This window comes from Alosa alosa, chromosome 10 (assembly GCF_017589495.1).
Source record: "Alosa alosa isolate M-15738 ecotype Scorff River chromosome 10, AALO_Geno_1.1, whole genome shotgun sequence".
Classification (NCBI taxonomy): domain Eukaryota; kingdom Metazoa; phylum Chordata; class Actinopteri; order Clupeiformes; family Clupeidae; genus Alosa; species Alosa alosa.
The window spans coordinates 18,508,209-18,530,129 of NC_063198.1; the positions used below are offsets into that span (position 1 = coordinate 18,508,209).

Consider the following 21,921-nt stretch of genomic DNA (forward strand, 5'->3'; position numbering starts at 1 on the left):
AATTTAAAAGCAGATAATACACACAGCATAGTGCGATGCCATCAGTGTGATGGATGTCAGCAAGAGTCACATGACTGAGAACTCAACTGAGCTTCTGTGTCTGTGGCTGTGAGGCGAGTTGGATTGCTACTTCATGTTAAATAAGACACGCCACATACCTCACTTCTTCTCTCTCATATAAACAACTATATATGTGGTACATGTTTATGGTATCACAAACATAAATAACTGTATGCATATTGATGTGGCCGTGGTGAAGCAGCTGGTAACATAACCAAATGGCATTCAGTTGATCCAGCTTCTATCCCCTTCTATTCTATTGTCTCACAACACATTGTTGCGAGACAATGTATGTAGGAATGTAAGTAAGGGATAACGGCCGCCGAGGTGTCCTGTTATACGGAATTAATGGACGAGGGCAAGGGGCAAAAAACTCCCCGACACGCAGAATGTGTAACATTCAGTCTACCCATTTGAGACAGCTTAGTCAGATCCGTCAAATAAAATCATTTTGCGGCCAAATCCAATGAAGGTAGTAACCGTAAACCTGTTTTGATGGGCGGGCAGGCGGGCGGGGTGGGGTTGGGTGGAAGCCACACACATCTCTTTAGTTTTGGTGCATTGGGAGGCAGATGGGTCTGGTGACCTCATCACCTGAACATATGCCCCTGCAGCAGGTTAGCTACCGGGGCTGGGCTCGTAAATGTCCATACTCAGCTCAGTCGGCAAATAAACACACGGCGCTACAGAGCCACGTCACCAGCGCAAAATATATCGCCACCGGCTGTGTTCGCGTGAACTTTATGTTCCATGCAACCCCATATGCTCTGAGTTGTACTGACAGCACAATGTGGCCATTACAATTGTGTCGCCAATTAATGAAAGTTCCCTTTGAGCTTTCATTATGGCACATAATTACATGATTACTGATTTTAGCACTTTACACATGTGAATGAGAATGACACTTAAAAAATTAAAACATCTCAGTCATTTGCCTTCCTGATTACATTGACCATTCACTGATGTGATGTGAGCAATTAGTATTAGTTAAAGGAAAATGGTATGGTATTTAGCACTTTGAGTCCCTTTTCTGGTTTGTTTTGGATGAACTAGAGTGGTGGACACCGAAATTTTGACGATTGGTTCTCTCTCGACTTTTCTGACTCGTTTTGAATCGCCTTTGACTACTCAGAGTGGCTGCCAACAGGCATCCTCAAACATGTCCTAAAACAACCCTTAACGTTCGTTTTCAAAACTGTGCAACTCACCGGGTGGTTAGTGGTGTTTGTTGGTGTTCCAAAACAAGTAGCGTAGCGAAATACAGTTTCTGTCGTGTTTTATTTGGCATTTTGTAAAATCCCATTGATTTCTGTTGGAAGACTCATTTCACGTTGATATTACTGTGCCACCGTCTATGCTTCAGGTTCAAATATTGGGCGTAAGTTTATACGCGGTTGTGAGGTGTCTGAAAAAATAGTTCCACAATAGCAAATAAGACGGCTGGAAATCATACATTGCGCCGATATATTTGATTTTAATAATCAACGAACACCACTGACCACTCGGTGAGTTGCACAGTTTTGAAAGCTATTCAAAACAAGTCAGAAAAGTCGAGACAGGACCAATCGTCAAAATTTCGGTGTCCATCACTCTAGTTCATCCAAAACAAATCAGAAAAGGGACTCAAAGTGCTAAATACCGGAATTTTCCTTCAAAGTATTAATATAAGTGTACTCAAAAGTTTTAAATGACCACTGGATATAATTTATGAAATGGATGTTCTACCTGTACAACTATCTGCCCATGATAACCTTAATGTTTCCCTTTACACAACACTGAACTCCACAGAGAGAATGTTCCACACTGTTCATGGTGGAGTCAAGACCCGTTTTTAGATTATCTTAAAAACTCAGATGAAGATGTTATTATACAGTATATTGTTATTGAGTAAAAGGGATGTCCTCAACATACTATAATTTTCAACCTCATGGGTAAATACATAATGTGCTATATTACAGCCTGATGTTGAGAATAATAGCTATTTATTTGCTTTCTGCATACCGTATGACATTCAGCAGCGATGAAATAACTTAAATAACAGCTACACCAAATAGCAAATTCATTTCCATTGCTGTTGGGAAATTGCTATGCATTTCACACTGAGAGCCTAGGCGAAACTATCCGAAAGATGTAAGCACTTTAACTGAAAATGCATTACTCCAGGTGTCCCTGAACAGTGTGAGTGCCCCGAATAAACATCCCCATCAAAATCCCAGTGAAATGGCTTGCTTGCATGTCAATTTCCTTCAAAGGCTAAGGCATCCCCACTGGGATTAGCTGTTCATTAGGTGCCTGTTTCAGATGTCGGCTAACAGTATGCTCCTCCCAAGCCCCGGGGTCACATCAGCATACCCAATAATCTCACTCAGAAATCAAAGGCAGCTTTATAAACAAATCAATATGACTCACATATTGTAGCCAAACAGGGAGTCAAGCAAATTCCTATAGCAGAGGACAGATAATGTGGCTGGTTTATCCAAAGACCACTGAAGTATGAGGCTAGATAGACTGGAGAAAAAAACTCAAAGCTGAGACATGCTGTCACATAGTCATTCACTGAAATGAAAAGTAATAATTGACTGATATTGTAAATAATGTGGCTATTTACTGAATAATTTGCATATATGTGCACACCTTCACATAAGTATGTGTAGAAATACAGCCACAGTTGACAACTTGCCAGCAAGAAAACTGAACTCAAAGGAATTCAAAGAAAGGAAAACCAAATCCAATTCAGACTGATGAAAAAAAGAAAATGTTGACATTTTCATCAGGCTCAAGCACCCTGTTGAGCTTCTCTTTCGTCAATATCACGGCAGAAAAAAATAATACTTGGGGGACCTTGAGGGCCCAAAGTTAAAAGAGGAGATCCGAGCCAATCCCCGGGATAAATGTCCCTACTCAAAGTCAAACAGGCCCCAAATCCATGTCTAGTCGTTCACTTAATGCCTGTTCCTCTTGAGCCTAGCACTCTCGGCACTTTTTGTGCCAATCCACACCCAGCGGCAAATAGATTTGTCATGGTAAATTAAATCTGTCATAAAGGATCGCACACTTAGCAAGGAAGATCTCACCGTTACCACGCTCCTACAAGATAACATTATCACCTCCTTAATTACACCACAAAGCAACACAAATCTGAATGGGTACATGGCTTCAGCAGCCTTTTGCCACATAAAGAACACAGTGAATAGATTTCTTCTGTAAGCGGATGCACAGGGGTTGTGCAATAAAAATGAGGAAATACAAAAAAAGTGAAAATGGGGACATTACCATGTCCCTTTTTGTGGTTTAAGGAAAAACACATAGTGACAGACTGACTGAAAATGATAAACTTATAATCTCAAGACAGACAGAAATTTTAATGCTGCTCTTGCAGACTGAAGGGTACAGACATTTTATTGGGATTCTTTTGTCGCCACACAATAATTCTTGGATGACAGGCCTTGAGCTGGGTGCAATACTAATATTTTCTGGCTTTTATGCAATACATTTTCTCATTTTAAAATGGTAATGGAAATTTCTTTTTTAAAAATTCATACCAAACCGAGGGCAGATTGAACTCCGATATATCTGCTCTCTAATTTGACTCCCATCTGATCTCTGCCCAGTTCCCTCTTAAGGAGAAATACCAGCACTTGACAGCAAGTAATTCCTTTTTGCGGCCTCTTTCATCTGATTTTATTCACATAGATAACAGAGGATCACTTACAGAATCTGTCAAGATAACACAGACAATTCTAGTGTACTGAGTAAGCAAAGCTAATGAGTTATGTCTCCTGGGTTTCACACAGAGACACACCCTCAGAGACACACATGTGCTCTCTTTCCCTCTTTCTACTTTCATGAACACACCTCTCTCTCTATCTCTCTCTCTCTAGCTCTGGCTTTATTTGAACATATTCTTTCTCAATCTTTCTATAACAACATTGCACACCACTGTGGGTGCAATGTACTACTAACATTGTGGGAGAAGACAGAGTACATTCAGCTTAAAAAGCTGGAGAACTTGCTACCCTAGGCAGAACAAATCATATTCAAGCCAGGCATCCACAAAACAAACTACTTCCAGCCACTGTAGGAACAAAGATAAATACATATAGTATGTATGTATTCAAGAGTGGAGGGAGAGGTAGTCGAGGTAGATTTTGGAGCAGGGGGTAGAGTAAGGACACAGTGAGGACTTTGGAGGATTGAACTGGATCTCATCACAGTTTCATTTGGAGGTGTGACTCGCAAGGGCCCTCAGAGAGCTCATTTCACAGAGTCTCACAAAGGGAACAAACGTCACCACCAGAGGGAAAAAAACTGTGCTATTATGAGGGACTTGCATAACAGGTGGACTGCAAGTGTTTTATCTACTTCAGGATGATGGGGTCCAATAAAGGGCCAAGGATTGGATAGAAGAGGTCACCAAACTGCTCCACAACTATTTTCAACAAAGACTTATATTTGCATTGAAAGAAAATGCCTCAATTCTAATAGCAGGTTAGCCTTCAACTTTTTGGTTTCATTTGTTTTGGCTTAATTTTTTGGGGGGGTTGCATTCATATTTGGAATGCAATGGATAAAGGTTGTTTAATCATCACACTTCTTTTGAAAATTAAAGTAGTTCTAGCTGGCATATGAATACTACATTCATGTTCTGTGTATTAGCCACATTGTGCATAAACTGCAGAACAGTGTTTTATGCCATATTAATACCATATTATATAATACCATATAACTGCCCCAGTGTATTAACCTCATAGCTGAAGAAATTTAGCAAAATCAATAAACCAATTACGGTACCAGTACTTGCTCATAACCGACTGATATTTTTTGAAAACCAAGAAGAATGTCAAGAAAGGATGATTGAAAAAACTGCACCACCATACAACCTTATGACTGTCATCACACTGAAAGAAGGACAGCAAGTACTGAAGCAACATATGAAATTACAAATGAACAACAAAGAGATTACATTTAGGACTCAGCATAATGGCTGTTACATACGCATGAAAAAGAGACCATAAGGAATCTCGCAAGTCCAACTGCACGTGCACTGTATGAGAAATGCACTCCCCCAATATAGTAATTGAATGCCTTTGGCCTACACATTCTTTCAAGTGCCATCAGTCTTTCTTTCAGACACAGCCAGCAGGTATCACAAGTGAGCCTTTGAAATGTAAACAGCAGACATAAGCATTAAATTTACATACTATTTATGCTGTTATAGCGTGACTTCAAACATGGCTTCAAAGCAGGTGTGAGCAAGGAGGTCAGAGAAGCAGGGTTGACAGTGGAGGATCATTAACGCTCACCATAGAGAATGGCTTTCAATTCACGGAATGGACTGAAAATGTGATACTCTACCTAGCAGTGGCTAAGAGTTCCTAAGGAAATGGAAGCCTCCCTATCATCAGGCATGAGTCTATTCACAAACAAATATTCATGAAAGATGTGTTTGTAGATGTGTTAAGATATTTCACCATGTAACCTGTGAAGGAGAATGTTAACCAAAACATTTGAATATTAAAGCAAAGAATACAAAAGGATTCAGTATTTGTAAAACAAGCAAATATGAGCTATTATAAAACTGCCGGGGGGTAAAAAAAAAAGTTCTAAGTGTAGTCTACGGGGGTTCATTTCTCTCTTAGAGTGTATAAAACACATATTTATTACGGTCGGAATAATAGTTCAAAAATTCATTTTCACAAGAGGCACTTTTTTTCTGTTAATTTCTTCAGATGACAAGGCAAATGGGGAGACAAAACACAACTTCCCTTAGGGGTAGCAATTACCACAGCCAATTTCATTCAGAAATCAAATCAACACGTTCACCTTCCTTCTGTTTCTGTGCATGTGCGACTGTGGCTTTCTTCATTTTTTAAACATGTTCACCAGCTCTTTCGCTGAAGACAGCTGTCGAACTGTGCTTGTCAATAAGGAACATCACACTTGTAATTCTGTGAAGGGGGTGAGATGAGCCACACCGATGGAAGAGGATGGAAGAGGGAAATGGAGAGGAGGGAAGAGAAGGTTAATGGGAGACATGGGCACGTCAGACCTCACCAGCAGAGTCAAAGGCAGCACAGCCTGTCTTCCACTTAAGTAGTTCTTAAATGGCGACATGTCATCCTGAGAGCTATGGGATCCTGAGCTAATGGTGCACTCGGCGCAGCTAACAGCTAATGTGGCCCCAGCAGGTTTTGTGTAAAACAAAGTTTGTGCATTCTAATGATAAACAAAACATAAAATGTGTTTGAGTAATTTTCAAGGGGAGAATGCTAACTGCCATATCCATTTTGCTTGTAAAATGTTTGTCAGTGTTTATGTGTGTGTGTGTGTGTGTGTGTGTGTGTGTGTGTGTGTGTGTGTGTGTGTGAAAGAGAGAGAGAGAGTGAGTGAGTGAGTGAGAGAGGGGTTGTGCATCTGCACCGAACATGCAATGCATACCAGTGATGCTTAAGAAAGGATTACCTAAATACAGGATCTGGCTTCACCAAACCAGTAGACTAAGCAAGAGAAAGCAAGGAAAAAGTACTTTGTAAGGCTTCCTGACACCAGACTTGTAAAACTACCCCTTTGGAATGAACAGAGAGCCCCAACACAACTAAGTAAGCTTTGAAGACAAACAGACTTTAGGAAAACAAGAAAACAATGGCAGACACTCTTTCTCTGTGTGTATTTAGATATGCGTGTGTGTGTGTGTGTGTGTGTGTGTGTGTGTGTGTGTGTGTGTGTGTGTGTGTGTGTGTGTGTGTGTGTATGTGTGTGTATGTGTGTGTGAATGTGAATGTGTACCTAAGATCAATTATGCTTATCCTAAATGCCTCTCGCCACCGCTGTTTCTGTTTGCTGAGCTACAGATGCTCCGATTAGCTGCGGCCAGAGCCTCCCCTCACCGTCCCTGAGCGCTGGCGGCCCGCGCACCCTGCACCACCCTGCCAGCTCTCGGAGCAGTCCGTCAGCGGGAGTGTGAAATCTCTAGGTCAATAACCATGTTTGGCCAAGGCTGAGACAGATGGCCCGACACCGAGAGAGGGAAATGTGGCCCGGCAGGCGCCGCTCGCTCCAGCCCCCAACCCCCTCGAGCAGCACACAGCGCACTGGTGCTCAGGTCACGCGCCGCTAACAAGTCACCGGGAAAGAAGTTGAATAAGACAAGACAAGGCGAGGTGAGGCAAGCGAGCAAGTGGGAGTTCATGCCACATGCCACACACTCTCTTTCTCTCTCTCTCTCTCTGTCTCTCACACACACAAACACACACACACACACACACACACACATTCACATGCAAATACTGCATATACACATAAACAGACACAATATGCATACAACAGAAGCATACTGTACACACACAATACACATACACACAAACATACTCACTTTCATACAGATGAACTTCAACACACACACACGCACACACACACACACACACACACACACACACACACACACACACACACACACATACTGTATATATATATATGCACATACATGGAAACATACACATCTTCAAACACCATCAAACAACTTCGCTGAAAGAGAGCTTGAGTGGTCTTCATTTTCAGTATCCTCAGACACTGACTGAAAGCTCACTGAACTTGCTGACTGTGTCCAGAAGCTAACGAAATAGGCAACCATTACATTGTCGGTTTGGGTTTCAGGGTGCACTTGGAAAATAATTAGTGGATGGCACAGCTATGTTGTCACTGCAGCATGAAAGATCAAATGAAGTAGATCAAACAGATCAAATAGGTAAACCCTTACAAAGAAGACAATGAAAAAATAAGAATTCTCTAGCTGCTGTCGTAAACAGAGTGAGTGAGTTTGAGATGTAAACTTTGCACAATGCAAACTTTCTATGCCAGAAGAGAGGCCATTAAAGTGGCAAAGTGGTCAAACAATGCCATTTGGTCATCAATGGCAATTCTGCTCTTTGGTACAGTAGCTTATCAAGCTGTATTGTACACTCCGAACTTTCAATGTGCACAATATAAATCCCCAAACCCAGCTTTTCCTGAGATGTACCACTGTAATGATATGATATGTTCTGCCTAATTTAGCCAACTGGTTTACTGTAGCGACCAGTAGAGACTTCATGTCAGATTAATAACAGTAAAAGACAACCTGTGGTTAATTAAGGTAATTCAAATCCGATTACCTCCTCTATATGACAGTGTCGACAGAACTCACACGCCTAATGTGACAACTTGTGTGACACCTAACAGAGCTATCTTGTAATTACTAAAACAATTATCTGTGAGCACTGTGTAGACTAATAGCTTGGCATGTGGCAAAACAACAGTTTTAGAAGGTCAATTGGTAAGCATAGAGTAAGTAAATATTGGCTTATGTAATTTAATGAAAATTCATAATTCATGAGTGTACATGATTACACTGAATGTACATCTGATAATGCTGTTTGATACAAGTTCACAAATCTATGTGAATTCCATAATGTGTGTTGTAAGTCGGCTACCACCTGTTACACGATGACCTGTTATTGCAGAGAGTGCTTAGTGTTGTGATTGTGTGCTAAGACTGTCAATACAGCCTACTGAACATAGAGTAAAACTTCAAGTTATCTTAACTTTGTTTCTGACAAGAACCTTTTTTTTATAACGCTCTCGTGTTTTGACACTAAACTCTACTAGTGGAGACATAGCCCAGTGAAAAGCAATTATAAGAGAGGTTGTCAAATACCTTCAGAGTCAGAGACAGTAAGCCAAAACATTGCACCGTGACAGTATAAGGCAATATATCTACCTCCTACTTGTTACCCTACACTGCTTTGACGCCAATTTGTATAGACATGATTTTATGTTCTTTAAAGTTATAGTATTATATTGTATGAGTTATGGCTGGATTTGAGATTCAATAATACATTGCTAGCTTTTCCTTTGTTTAAATATGTAGGATGTGTACCGGCAAAAATGTTCAATGTTTCAATACTGGCGCAGTAAAGACGTCAGAAATGAAAAGAATCACTGTATTGTGTCATTGTGATTGATTGTGCGGGTGCAAAATGAGTTCACCAGTCTCATGACATAGCTGTTAATGTTTCATGTGGTCTTTACTATGCATTTCAGCCACACGAGGACTGTCTTTCTCTCTTTCTCAGTCTCTCCATGTCTTGGACTCCCTCTCTCCCTGTCTATCTTTGCTTCACTATCCCATACAAAGGAGACCAAACATATCCACAGTCTGTCCTAGACACACAAGCCCCCCCTGACTGATGTGCCCAAGGCATTTACGTCCTTATTTGGCGTATAGTATTTCCAGTAAACAGTAGATAACATTAAAGTTTATATTTGTTAACAGATCTGGAGGTTCACACCATTAGTCACAATGACAGCCACTTAGAGGCGCGCTGCACCCGGCCTACTGAGAAGCAGAGACGCCTGTCTTTCATCAAGCCTTCAATCAAATAAACCACCATTGGCTGTAATCCACTTTCCACTTTTGTGCCACATAACAATGAATCGTGTTTAACATGGTCCAGACAACCACAGATTTACTACTCTCGAAGCGCACTGCAATATTAAACATCACACCACAGTGCGCAAGGTAATGCAGTATGCAATGAACACCTCTGTCCTGAGGCTATATATGGACCACTCCTCTACATTCAGATTAAAAATGCATACAGTGATGTCTCGTACCCACAACAAAGACTACTCTGTATACTTTCTTGGATCTCACTGATACGATGGACAAGAAAGGGAATAGACTATTGAGGCTGCATTAGATGTTTCTGCAACATACAGAGGAGAGATATGTTTTCAAATTGAATGTGCAGTCTGCGGAAATTGACTGAGTCTGGAAGCCCTGATATCATCTGGTTCTCCTGATTAACAAATAGCCCGATGATGTTCAATTGATTAATTACTCTTTTAGTTAACAGGCTGCTTTTAGTTTTGTATTTAAGTGAAAGACGATCTGCAGAGCTCCCATTCACAGTATTTGTTGGTAGTGACGCTCTTTTAGTTTTGTAACTGCATCTGTTTCTGTGTGTGTGTGTGTGTGTGTGTGTGTGTGTGTGTGAGAGAGAGAGAGAGAGATGGAGGGATTTAAAGAAAGATTTATTTTAAGAGAGAGATTTAAAGTGGAAATATCTGCCTAAAGCAGAAATGTATCATTATTTCAGGAGATACTGTAGTAAACATAGTAAATTGTTACTTACCCTAAAGTAGTCATGGTGACGATCGTGTACCAAAATGAGGCTGGGATGCTGGTGAACTTGCTCGAGCTGGAGCCCTTCTCGGCATAGAACATGACGGTGGCGAAGATGATGATGGCCATGGTGAGAGAGAAGAGTAGGAAGCCGAGCTCTGAGGCGCAGCTCTTGAGTGTGTAGCCCAGGATGCGTAGGCCCTGCGAGTGGCGCGAGAACTTGAAGATGCGGAACACGCGGAACACACGGAGCGTGACGAAGGCCCCGCTCACATCCTCGTTGTCGGTCATGACCAGGCCGATGTAGTACGGCAGGATGGCCACCACATCGATGATGCTCATGACGCTACGCATGAAGCGGTAGCGGCTGGGCGCGGCGAACAGCCGCAGCAGGTACTCCACAGTGAAGATCATCACGCAGGCCGTGTCCATGCAGAAGAAGGCCACCGTGTAGCGCTCGCCGCACGGGACGTCCTTCTGGCTCTTGTAGCCACACGGCACTGTCTCCACCACGTTGGTGATGACCGAAATGGCGATGAAGAAGCCTGTGACGTAGTAGAACACCAATGCCATGGTGCTGGTGTGCGGGTTCTCGAACGCCCGCCACATGGTCTCGCGGAATGTCATGTTGGGCATCTTGCAGTCCTTGTTCTCCTCCTGGTCGTCCATGAGGCGCTCGGCGTTCTCCCGCTTACGGTCCTTGTACTCTTCGTAGCAGCAGTCACCAATGATTTCGGGGATGATGCCGAAGAAAGCCAGCTCCTCGTCGTAGGCCGAGATGCACTCATAGCGAGGGTAGTGCAACTTCCCTGTGCGGTAGAAGTTGAGAACGCTCCTGAAGGCGTCTGGGTCACGGTCGAAGAAGTACTCCTTGGCCTCTTCGTTGTAAAAGAACTCCTTCTCAGAACTGCCCAGGAGAGTGTCAGGGTACCGATCCAGAGTGGTTCTCCAGGTCTGAAAGCGCCGTCCACTCACATTCAGTATGATCAGCTCGTCCTTTCTCTTGCTGTGGTCTCTTGGGGCGATGGGCATGGGGCAGTTGGCCACTGGCATCCAGCCGATGGCGGCTGCCCGGGCAAAGGGGAGCCATGCTGCAACTCCAGCTGCCATGGTGTCGCCAACTTGACGGTGACGTTACTGGTCCGGCACTCTCAAAACCAGCTCACCTTCAAGTCAGTTGTCATTCTTGAAGGAAGAGAGAGAACATTATAATGACAACTTACTAATTTAGCTATTCTCTTATCAATTGTATGCTCATATTTCATACGGCTGGTGTTAATGCAATACAGGAGATCACAGTATCTACCTAGACTTTGCTGTACCTACCACAATCTATGGCGGGACTGTTGAGCTGTATGTGTCCACATGATCCTCAGAAATGACAATACTTCATTTGTTTTACATACATTTTTTCCCCAATGGACTGTACTGCAGCAGAGCACAGTACATTGTGTATTTTGTAGTGCAGTATTTGTATAGAGAGCATAGGCGGTAAAGCATATTAGCACAGCACAGCGAATAAAACCAACTATAGTAGCCTATAGTAGGCTTCAGTACAGTAGTTGCTCAAACTAAAGATAGAGAAAAAGAGATTTCTGAAGGTTCTGTTTAAACAAATGTTAACTGTCGATGTAGTTTGTCAGAGATCACATACAAATAAGACTACATTTCCACTTAAGAGCATTCATTTAAGGAAAAAACGTTGATGGTTTTACCTGTTGAAATGAAACCATGCAACCAAGCAATACTGCAAATTGCACCTAATTGACAACCTGTTTTTCCGCAAGCGTGTAGGCTATGGATCATAACTCACCGAATCAAATAACAATAAACTTCACACAGACATAATCAGTAATTGGATCGGAAATCTTGATAACCAGTATTGTCAATTGCAATTGTTGAAATCGTCGCGTGTCAGAAAAAAACACTGGTGAGAAAGCAAATGTTATTCTTTCAGATACAGCCTGTATCTATCTATCTAGTAACGTTTATTTATGCGTATGAATTTAACTTACCTCGAAAAAACGACAAATCTCGGCTAAACACAAGAAAAGCGTCCGGAAAGTAACTCTGCGTAATAGGTAAGCTACTGTATGCCTACTCTTCAGTGTCTTGAGGACAGACGGAGCGCGTTGAAATCAGCATACAGTTCTAAAGTAAACCTGTAAGTTTAATCGTAAATGAATCGCGCAACGAAGCGAATGACCAGACCTTATTGATACAGTTGATTTAATCACTCCAGTTTGCAGCAAAGGGTAGGCTACTTAGCCTTACCATATCTTTCGTCTTACCGCCAGAAAGAAATACTCCGCAATGCCTCTCGAGTTGCACCTGCTACATGATATGATTGGCATCTCTCTCCGTTGGCTCGCTCTTCACTCGCACTTTAAGTTGTCTGTGTCTGCTGTTTCCTCTCCATCCTAAACTCCACTTCATTCGAAAGGTGATTCATCTCAATAATGCGAGGAATTAAGCTATTTTGCTGAAAGGCAAAATAAAAAATGAAAAGATTGAGTGAGAATGATCAGTCTTCACTTGTTCGCCGATGAAAGTCCCAGTCTACAAGCGGGAATCGTTGATGGCAATGCAGTCGAAACTTAACTGTCCAGATGTAGAGTATGCTACGCTACGCGCCGCATCACATGACAAAAGAAGTCATATCATATAGTCCGGGTTTACTGTTTCTGTAGCATACATTTACTTCATCTTTTAGGACCAAGACAATTATAGGGTAGATTTATAGGACATTATAGCTGACAGGTAAACCTTTGTACATCAGTGCATTGGTTTGAATAATGCCTTGTTAACTGTCATGAACTTTACATAGATATCCACCCCCCTCCTTCTAACTCCTTTTGACACTTTAACAGAGACCATCTCACCCCTGCACTCCCTTTCTCTGTCAGATATTTAAATTTAGCATACAATTTTCCAGTTTGTAACAAGTGATTATTTTGCACAACAGTGAGTGATACTACTGTAGCCTAACAAGTCATGTCTTGATATTGGGGGTGACATGTTGAGCATTTTTGAATAATTTGAGGACATGTACCCCTCAAAGTATATTACGATTACGGTCTTGAGTAACTGGTGCCAGCATGTTTAGAGAATAATCTCTGCCAGCATGGTGGAGGTTGGTGTGACTTGTGAATGTATTATGTTTAACCACACTGTGCTGGATCTAATCAAGGAATGGACTAATTTAACAGGGATTTCATTATTAGCTATTTATCAACTAGACATTAAATTGGCTGTGTTGTCCACATTGAAATCTTAATAGTTAGGGAAAGGATTGTAGCTAGAATGTATATCTCTCTTGCTGACCGTCAGTATCAGCCACATACTTCAATGTATTACAGATAAATAGTGCTTACATCAGTGACATTCATATGGAATTTGCAGGTTTAACTTTTGCTTTTCAAAATGCTAGTTTATGTACCTGTTGTCAGTGTCTCCTCAGTGTATATTAAGGTCAGCCGCTGTGTTTAATTGCAGTTTGAATGTGTTTTTGCCTGATTTGCTGTGCAGTAGTTACTTTGTGACAGATACAAAGCTGGAAGATGCTCGTAAAAGTGAAGAGTGTTCTTATGTTTTAGGAGAGGTCGTCTTTTTTCATTCACACTCAATTTCATGGCTGGGAAGCTGCCAGAAATGGCAGCCAAAAATAGCACCGACACCCCAGCTTGTGAAAACAGGATTCTGTGAAAGTGGTAAAGACTGTGTGTCAACATTCTCAGGAGGACAACATAGTCAGATACCTGCTACCAAAAAAGGATGTCAAAATTTACAAAATGATTATTAGTGGATTTTGAATTTTGCTCACCCCACCTCTAATGCAACGACCACTTAACAACAAGATTTTAATTCCTTTGGAATGAGCTGAAATTATATGTAGGCGTACCAATTTCTAGAGCATGATACTGGTCAAGGAGACATTTTTTTTGTGGAACAGGTAATCAATTATTATTGATTGCCTCTGTGGCTTGTGTATTTCAAGTAGAGAGATATGGTTGGAACACATCAGGAAGAATAAGACAGGATTATCATTTTGAATCTAAACCAAACATTCAGGATTATTGTGCAATTTAATAAAACACAGAGTGAGTTAAGTAACCTGTTTCTAGAAAGTTTTTTCCACTGTTTGCTGATGAAGTTCATTTTTTTAAAGAGTTTCAAGGCATTTTTGATAACTCGAAGATGTAAGGAAAAAGTGAACATTCTACAGCTGGGTCATCACACCCTTTTGCACCCAGTCTTTATAGATGCATTCTGATGTGAGGAAAACCCGGGGGGGCAGAGGGAGAGTTGCATTGCATTGCCATGGCAACAGTCCTTCCAGCACCATACCCTCAGTCATAATTTGATTATCCATGTCTACCAGAAACATGACATTTATCCTGATATGGTGATACTGTGTGCTCATTAGCAAATATAAACAACTTCTCAAGTGCATTGTCTTGTCTGCAATTGACCACAGGTCCAGCTGCCTCATAGGTTTCCTCAGCAGAGAACCTGAGATACAATTTTGACACTTTTCCATTGCTTTGATTTCAATTCAGTGCATATAAGATGTATGAATATGGTTATTTTTTAGTAGTACCATAACATACTTAGAGTAAGAAAAGGAGGACAGATGTATCCAAAAACATATTGATAAGAAAAGGCCCAGTTTTATTTTGTGCAGTTCCTGAAAGAAAAAAAAAAAAAACTAACACTGCGATGTAAACCCCAGTTGCCTCATGTGGTTTGGACATCAATGTGGAGAGGGAGAAAGAGAGAGAGAGAGAGAGAGAGAGAGAGAGAGAGAGAGAGAGAGAGAGAGAGAGAGAGAGAGAGAGAGAGAGAGAGAGAGAGAGAGAGAGAGAGAGAGAGAGAGAGAGAGAACAAGCCTGTCTCTGAGCTTGCCCAAGGCTTAACTCTTTCCCTCTGAGACAGAATGAAGATGGCACAAGGTTGAGACGACCATGTTGTTGCTGTCACTGGTGAGGCCTTTCATTACAACAACATGGAGACAATTTCCCCAGACACAGATCCAAGTAAGTCATATAATAGATTGGCTTTTTAACCAACAATTGTCTGATTTCATTCAAATTACAACTACAGCAAATGAAGACCATAATGTACAAAGACACCCATGTGTGTAGTGGCTGATTGATATCTTAACAAAGAAACATAAGAGAAAGAGAAGCTAATTTCTTCTGATGGTTGTTAATGGTTAAATACCCCATGACTTGGGTAGCCTTAGATCAACACCTTAGATACACAGAGACATGGTTTGGTCTCATATAGCAGTGGCCAATGTGTTGCTCATATTTTTTAATCTGGCTTGTATGATTCACAGATAACTGGCATGCTTTCATTTGACAATCCTTTTACGTTAGCTGTATATTGTAATTAATTAGCAATTATTTTAACTTAATTTTTACTTGAAATCTACTGGATGTTTAACTGTAAAATTTAATTATGACTGTGTGTATGTATGTGTGTGTGCATATGCATTTGTGTGTGTGTGTGTGTGTGTGTGTGTGTGTGTGTGTGTGTATGTGTGTGGTTATGTTTGGTAGCACTTTAACACTAATTAGTTTACACTCTGATATGATTATGTATATTTCAGCTGAATGTTAGTCCTTCCCCATAAGGAATCAGATTGCGGATAGACAGGTGGGTGTTGCACACTTACAAAACTATGTGCAGTGTACAAAAATAATAGAAAATACAGACAGACATTCTGAGACAGACTTTCAGGCAGACAATACATTTCATCCCCTTGTGTAACATTTTGTAAATACCATACTCAGCTTGTGAAAAGCATGGGAATAAATTTACATGTGAAGCAGATTCACTGGCATAAGCAATTGCCCTGTCATTGAGAAAATTGCCTCTTGTGTTTGTTAATGGATTAAAATGGAGACTCAGCCTTTATCTCTAATGATTAGTGTTGCAATTTTTGTTGCAATGAGAGTTATTTAATCTAGTGATGGTAGCAAACATTGTCTTTACTCATTAAACCTAAATATGTTTTTGAGGCCTACACACATACAGTAGTTTCTTTCGAACTCTGACTTTTCAGCAGATGTGTTTTAGAGTGAATTTATCATTTGCTGTTGATCCACATATTATGGCTTTACTTTAGTTAGACTATTGTTTTTTTATCAAGGATGCAGAGTATGGGAGTCATATCTTGACAATATTGACATGCCGTTGAAATGTGTAAAGCATGACTTAAAATATAAATAAAATATCTAGGGCACAGTCATATTTTCAAATTTGTGTTGTCGCATTGTAAAGTGTAATCTGCTGTATAGATTAAATTGATGTATCTTTATAATCCTATGGTTGTAACTCCTTTCAATGACTCACTCATCATGTCTATGGTGTGACAGCATTGCACCCTGCACCTTGCATTCTAAAAAGACGACAGCCAAAATTGGAGCCAAGATTGGAGCCAAATTCAGTCGTATAATAAAGCCAGTCTTTATTATATTCTATCTATTGCCATGTTTTAGTTAATTAGTTACTCTATTCATGTTTTTATATTCATTGGTCTGCACCAATAGTAAATGTGTGTACCACATAGCGGTACACAGTATGATCACTACATGGTGTTGCCACCTGCAGTGAAAAATGAAGTCCCACTCTTGAGGTGTGTGTGTGAATATGTTCTGTCACTATTCAGCCCTTGAATGTTGATTCATGATTTTCTTATTTAAAATGTAATGATGCAAATTTATGGAAATAGTTTGAACTGGACAATATAACCTGTTGATACAGTTATTGGTCCCAGGCACTTCCCTCTTCATCTGCATATAATCCAGAAATGTACCGAACAAAGACAGCATTAAGACAACCTTATTTTCTCACACATTCACATGTAACTCGTGGCAATTACAGGCTTGTTAACCAAGCCATCTGGGAGTTCACCAACATCAAAAGACTGTAATTAAAGCAACCAGTTAAGTGCCCTTTGGATTTGTTGAAGTGAGTTCAAGTAAAGCAAGAAAGTGTCAGTTTGTGGGGTGGAATACACGCTACATGGCCCCATGAACAGGATCTGTAGTTCGTTCTGAACTGACCATGTCTTCAAGCCCGTGTGATTGAGAAAATGATAATGTTTAAAACTTGTTAATCAACCGAGAAAACAAATGTCTCCGCCCGCCCCATCAGGCCCTCCTCCTGTTCTTTTCCTTTTCGACTGCTGTTCTTGAGCCCTGCTTTTAATCTAATATCATCTTTAGGTTGGTTCACTCTTAAAACGAATGTGTTGTCCCTATCTGGACACAGATGTGTTAAAAATCAACGCAAGTTGTGTTGTTTTCAATGCAAGTTTTGTTGTTTTCAACGCAAGTTGTGTTGTTTTCAACACATTTTGTATAACAAATAAAAAAAGGAAACAACACTATGTTGTCCCTATCTGGACAGAGAGATGTGTTAAAAACAACGCAAGTTGTGTTGCTTTCAACACATTCGTTTTAAGAGTGTTGGAGGCTCAATGTGAAAACATTTGTAATGCTGTCCAGGTAGCTCAACGACAGAGATTTAAAGAAGCATTTAGGTATGAATGTCCATGTTAAGACACACCTTTGAGTAAACAAGCACATACAACCTACAAGTTGTCCCTTGGAACTAAGGTGAAAAGTCATAAGGACCTGAGATCCATTAGTAAAATGGGTAACACTTTACTTGACAGTATCGATATAAGAGTGACATGACACTGTCATGAACATATGACACTGTCATGACACAAGAACCCTAACCTCTAACCCTAACCCTAATCCTAACCCTAACCCTAACTCTAACCTCTAACCCTAACCCTAACCCTAATCCTAATCCCAGGGTTGGGTCAGATTACTTTGAAATGTAATCCATTACTGACTACAAATTACATGGCAATGTTTGTAATCAGTAACGTAATCAGTTGGATTACCAAAAACATGTAACGTAATCTTTAGGATTACTTTTAGATTACTTCAATAAATATGCCCATTAAGTAAAAGACACCACCACAGAATTGATGAAAGAATTCTCATTCTATTTTTCTCCACTCTTCTCCAAACATGCACAACTCAGCTTAAAGGGGTGGTTCAGGATTTTGGACATAAGACCTTATTTCCAAGTAAGCAAGTGTGATATTTATCAGTGGAGACCGTTTTCAGCACGTTTCATCCAGTCCTTCTAATTGCAGAGTTCGCAGGTGCTAGGCTAGCGCAAGTCAACGGTATGTGCTAGCCTGCCACTAAAGACAGTCTTACCCACTCAAATTTCATGTAATCATTCACATCATACCATACCATCACATTTTATTGCCGTTATGGATGTTACAAAAAAATAATTTTCCATGGAATTGCCCATTTAGCTTTCACTGGATTTTTTTGACCCAGGGACATTGCCTGAGATTGGCATAAAAAAGGGAAGCATTAAACCCAAATGACACCATGTCCATTTCAATTGTGGGGGTGAGAATATTATTATTTTGGGATGTTTTTCAACCAGGGGGACCTGGTGACTTTCTCAAAGTAAACGGTAACACTAAAACAAGAGGCTAGGAGGAAAAGATCAGGCAGTGTGCCGAGAGACCTGCCCCAATAGTATGTAAGTTAGTAAGTAAGTATATCTTTTGATCCCGTGAGGGACATTTGGTCTCTGCATTTATCCCAATCCGTGAATTAGTGAAGTCGAACTGGCAAGCCCAAAGGCCAAAGCCCTAACCAGTAGGCCATGGCTGCCCCAAAAGGTAGCATTTGAACATTAAACCACACAATGATCCAAAACATACAGCCAAACAAGGTAAGAAATGGTTAACCGAGAAAAATATCAACATTTTAGAGCGGACCTCAATCCGTCAAAAAAGTGAGCACAAGGCCAAAATGATGGCAAATAATCGTTCCTGCCTCAAAACCCAGATTGCTGCTAAAAAGGTGCAGTCTACAATCATTGTGGAGACATAAAGAGGCTTGGTGGGTATTATATGAACCAAGCCAAACCAAATGTGTGATTGGTCAGGATATGCATGAACAACGGAAGCAACAGACATCAGCGCTACTTCAGTTGTCGTTTTGCACCACATGATGCATCCTTTTTGGTGACACCAAATTTTGTGACACTTTCCTGACATGCAGCTGTTCATCTGCATGGAATGTTGATCTGCACGTGCTTCTCAAGCTGTTCAAGTGAAGTGCTTTGGTAAGTAGGCTAGGCTGTGTATGGCATAGATATTAGAAAGCTAGTATAGATACCGTATAGATACCGCATTGGGCACGAGTTCTATTAGGTGGCATATTGTTGGGGGCAGCACGTTTACTGTCTATGGGGGAGTGACAACAACACTTGCCGCAATCAGAGACACCTGTTTGATTTCCAGTCAGAGTCACGTGTTTCTCCATTGGCCTCCAGTTGTTGTTGCCCCCACCAAGATGGCGACGCTATTTCCGTACGTTCGGGAGCCCAATGCGGTATCTAGCTTTCTAATATGGTGACCTGTATTTCATTTTACATCTCCTACATACATCTTGATTTTCTTAAAGGAGACATACTGTAGGCTAGTATCAGATGTTACCCTTTTCCTTAAAGAGAAACCATGCAGTTTTGCCAATTTATTCGCTGTTTTCCTTTCGCTTTTTGCTCGCAGGTTTCTCTGCAGGGCTCCCCCTACAGCCTCAGAGGATATGATTTACGACACTCCTCAATCTGTCATTCTGTCGATTTCCTCTTCCTTGTTCCTCTGACAATGGTTTACTTACTTCCTGCTTCTTTTCGCTGGCTCTGTCATGACAAATGTCTGAGAAACTCCATAACTATCTTGTCCTAGCTGGTGCCTGGTCTGTATGTGTGTAAATGCAGTAAAGCAATTTGTTACACTCGTTACTTCCTGACACTGGGGCTGACGGCCCGCCGGCCCAAAGTTGCAAGGGTGGATTTTCCGCTCACTTTAACAGGCACACCTATGAGAGACTATGATAAATGCATTGCTATACAATTTCTTTAGGCTGAGTGTGAAGGTTATGTCAGCTTTTTTATACATATTTGCCTTTTAAGACATTGCACTGTGGGCAAGTGCTAGGCACTTGAGTACAGTCCACCTCTGGGTACAGTCAGCCAGGTCATTAAAAGATTAGATCAGAAACATCATAGATAGACACTAGGGTCTAGAGAGGAAAGCCAGACTCCACATCTATGCAATGCAGAAAAAAAATGTTTGAGCTTCCCCTGTTTTGTGAGACCTCACTGAATCATTCATGAATTTAATTAGCTTGTATTCAGTTTCAGAATTGTATTAATGCAAGGTATGGATATGAGAGTGGACAGTGGTGAATGTGGAATTAACCAAGGTATGTTCTGGCTTTACATCGTGAGAGTTGGTGGTCATTTTTTATTTTATTTATTATATTAAATATAATTCTGTAATGTTAGGGTTCAAGGCAGCCACTTGGCGCTCTTGCATTGTCTTTCATAAAGTGGTCACATATTGTATAATGTGGTATTATAGGAGATACGGCTTGGCATAGCACCTTTATATTCTTATTCGTTCAAATCCTCTCCCCATATTTCTATATCAGGGATTATTTAAAATAGATTTTGTACAATTGTATTTTTATTGCATTTTAAAATGAATGTGTCTGGGAAAACATCATTTGTATAGCACTTTTTCAAAATACTCTTTGTGTACCTGTCAACTACTTGTCAAATCTTGAGCCTAACCTAAACCCTGACATGACACATACTGTATAATTAATTCCTACCCTCCCATGCATATAATTTATAACCATACGGTAATTCATTCTCACCACCAACAGAGTGTCTTTCAAATTCTTTCAAAATGAAAGACAGGACAAAAATGTGACTATCAAAGTAAATTGGAGACTTTTTTACTTTTCAGAGGAGATCAATGACTGTTTTGTCATTCTTAATTAATTTCTGAAAGCTGGCCATTCTTGACAAACACGCCAGGTCACATGAATAACGTCATTATTAAGTTGGCTCAGGAAAAGGCTTTACAGCTTTTTCCAAGTAATCTCTTTGAACCAATATTTCAGTGTGCTCTTTGTGTTACAAGGCTTTGCTGAGCTGTGTGAACCAAGACTTTCAATGGGCTCAGTTGGGCTGAGCGAATGGTATTGAAAGCTGATAAATTGAATAATCATGTATTTTAAAGTGACATAGTAAAGATAATAACACCTTTATAGAAACATTACATTGTGGACAATGATATTTTAACAGTTTAATGAATTAATTATACCAAAATTCAAGGATTCAATGAGTCAAGGATTCAAGGATTTTTATTTGTCATATACATAGAGATACTGATGTAAAACATGTAGTGAAATGGCATTTAGCTGCTCAACTTTTATGTGCAGGTGTCTATTTATAAAGATAAAGAAAAAGATTTAGAAGAATTGAATTACCAGATTGTGAAAGAGGGGGTAAATGAGCATTAATTTGCTCCCTTCTCTCTCAATCTGTTTATTACTTCCCTCTCAATCTGTTTACCTGTTTACTTTTTACTTCTGAACTGTTTACTTGTTTACATTTACTGCACTGCACTGTTTCATCAATTCCCTTGCACTTCTAACACCCAAAACTGCACAATATTTATTTATATTTTTATATTCCATAACCTGCCCATAAACCTCTGCAATATATATAGATATACTCTCTGTACTGTACATAACCCTCTATACTCATTATCTGTCAATGTAGACATC

At 40.4% G+C, this 21,921-nt stretch overlaps 1 protein-coding gene across 8 annotated transcripts in view; it reads right to left on the reverse strand.

Annotated features, from left to right (window-relative positions):
• Window positions 1-21,921, reverse strand: part of LOC125302228 (potassium voltage-gated channel subfamily D member 3-like) — a 109,601-nt gene that overhangs the window by 83,264 nt on the left and 4,416 nt on the right. Inside the window, exons 1-3 of one of the 8 annotated variants that reach the window (XM_048255322.1) lie at window positions 12,514-12,974; window positions 11,549-11,650; window positions 10,233-11,407 (exon numbers count right to left, since the gene is read on the reverse strand). In XM_048255322.1, coding sequence (XP_048111279.1) covers window positions 10,233-11,332 — 1,100 coding nt within the window. In that variant the 5' untranslated portion in view covers window positions 11,333-11,407; window positions 11,549-11,650; window positions 12,514-12,974. The other 7 variants (XM_048255320.1, XM_048255321.1, XM_048255319.1 and 4 more) reach the window with 7 other exon arrangements.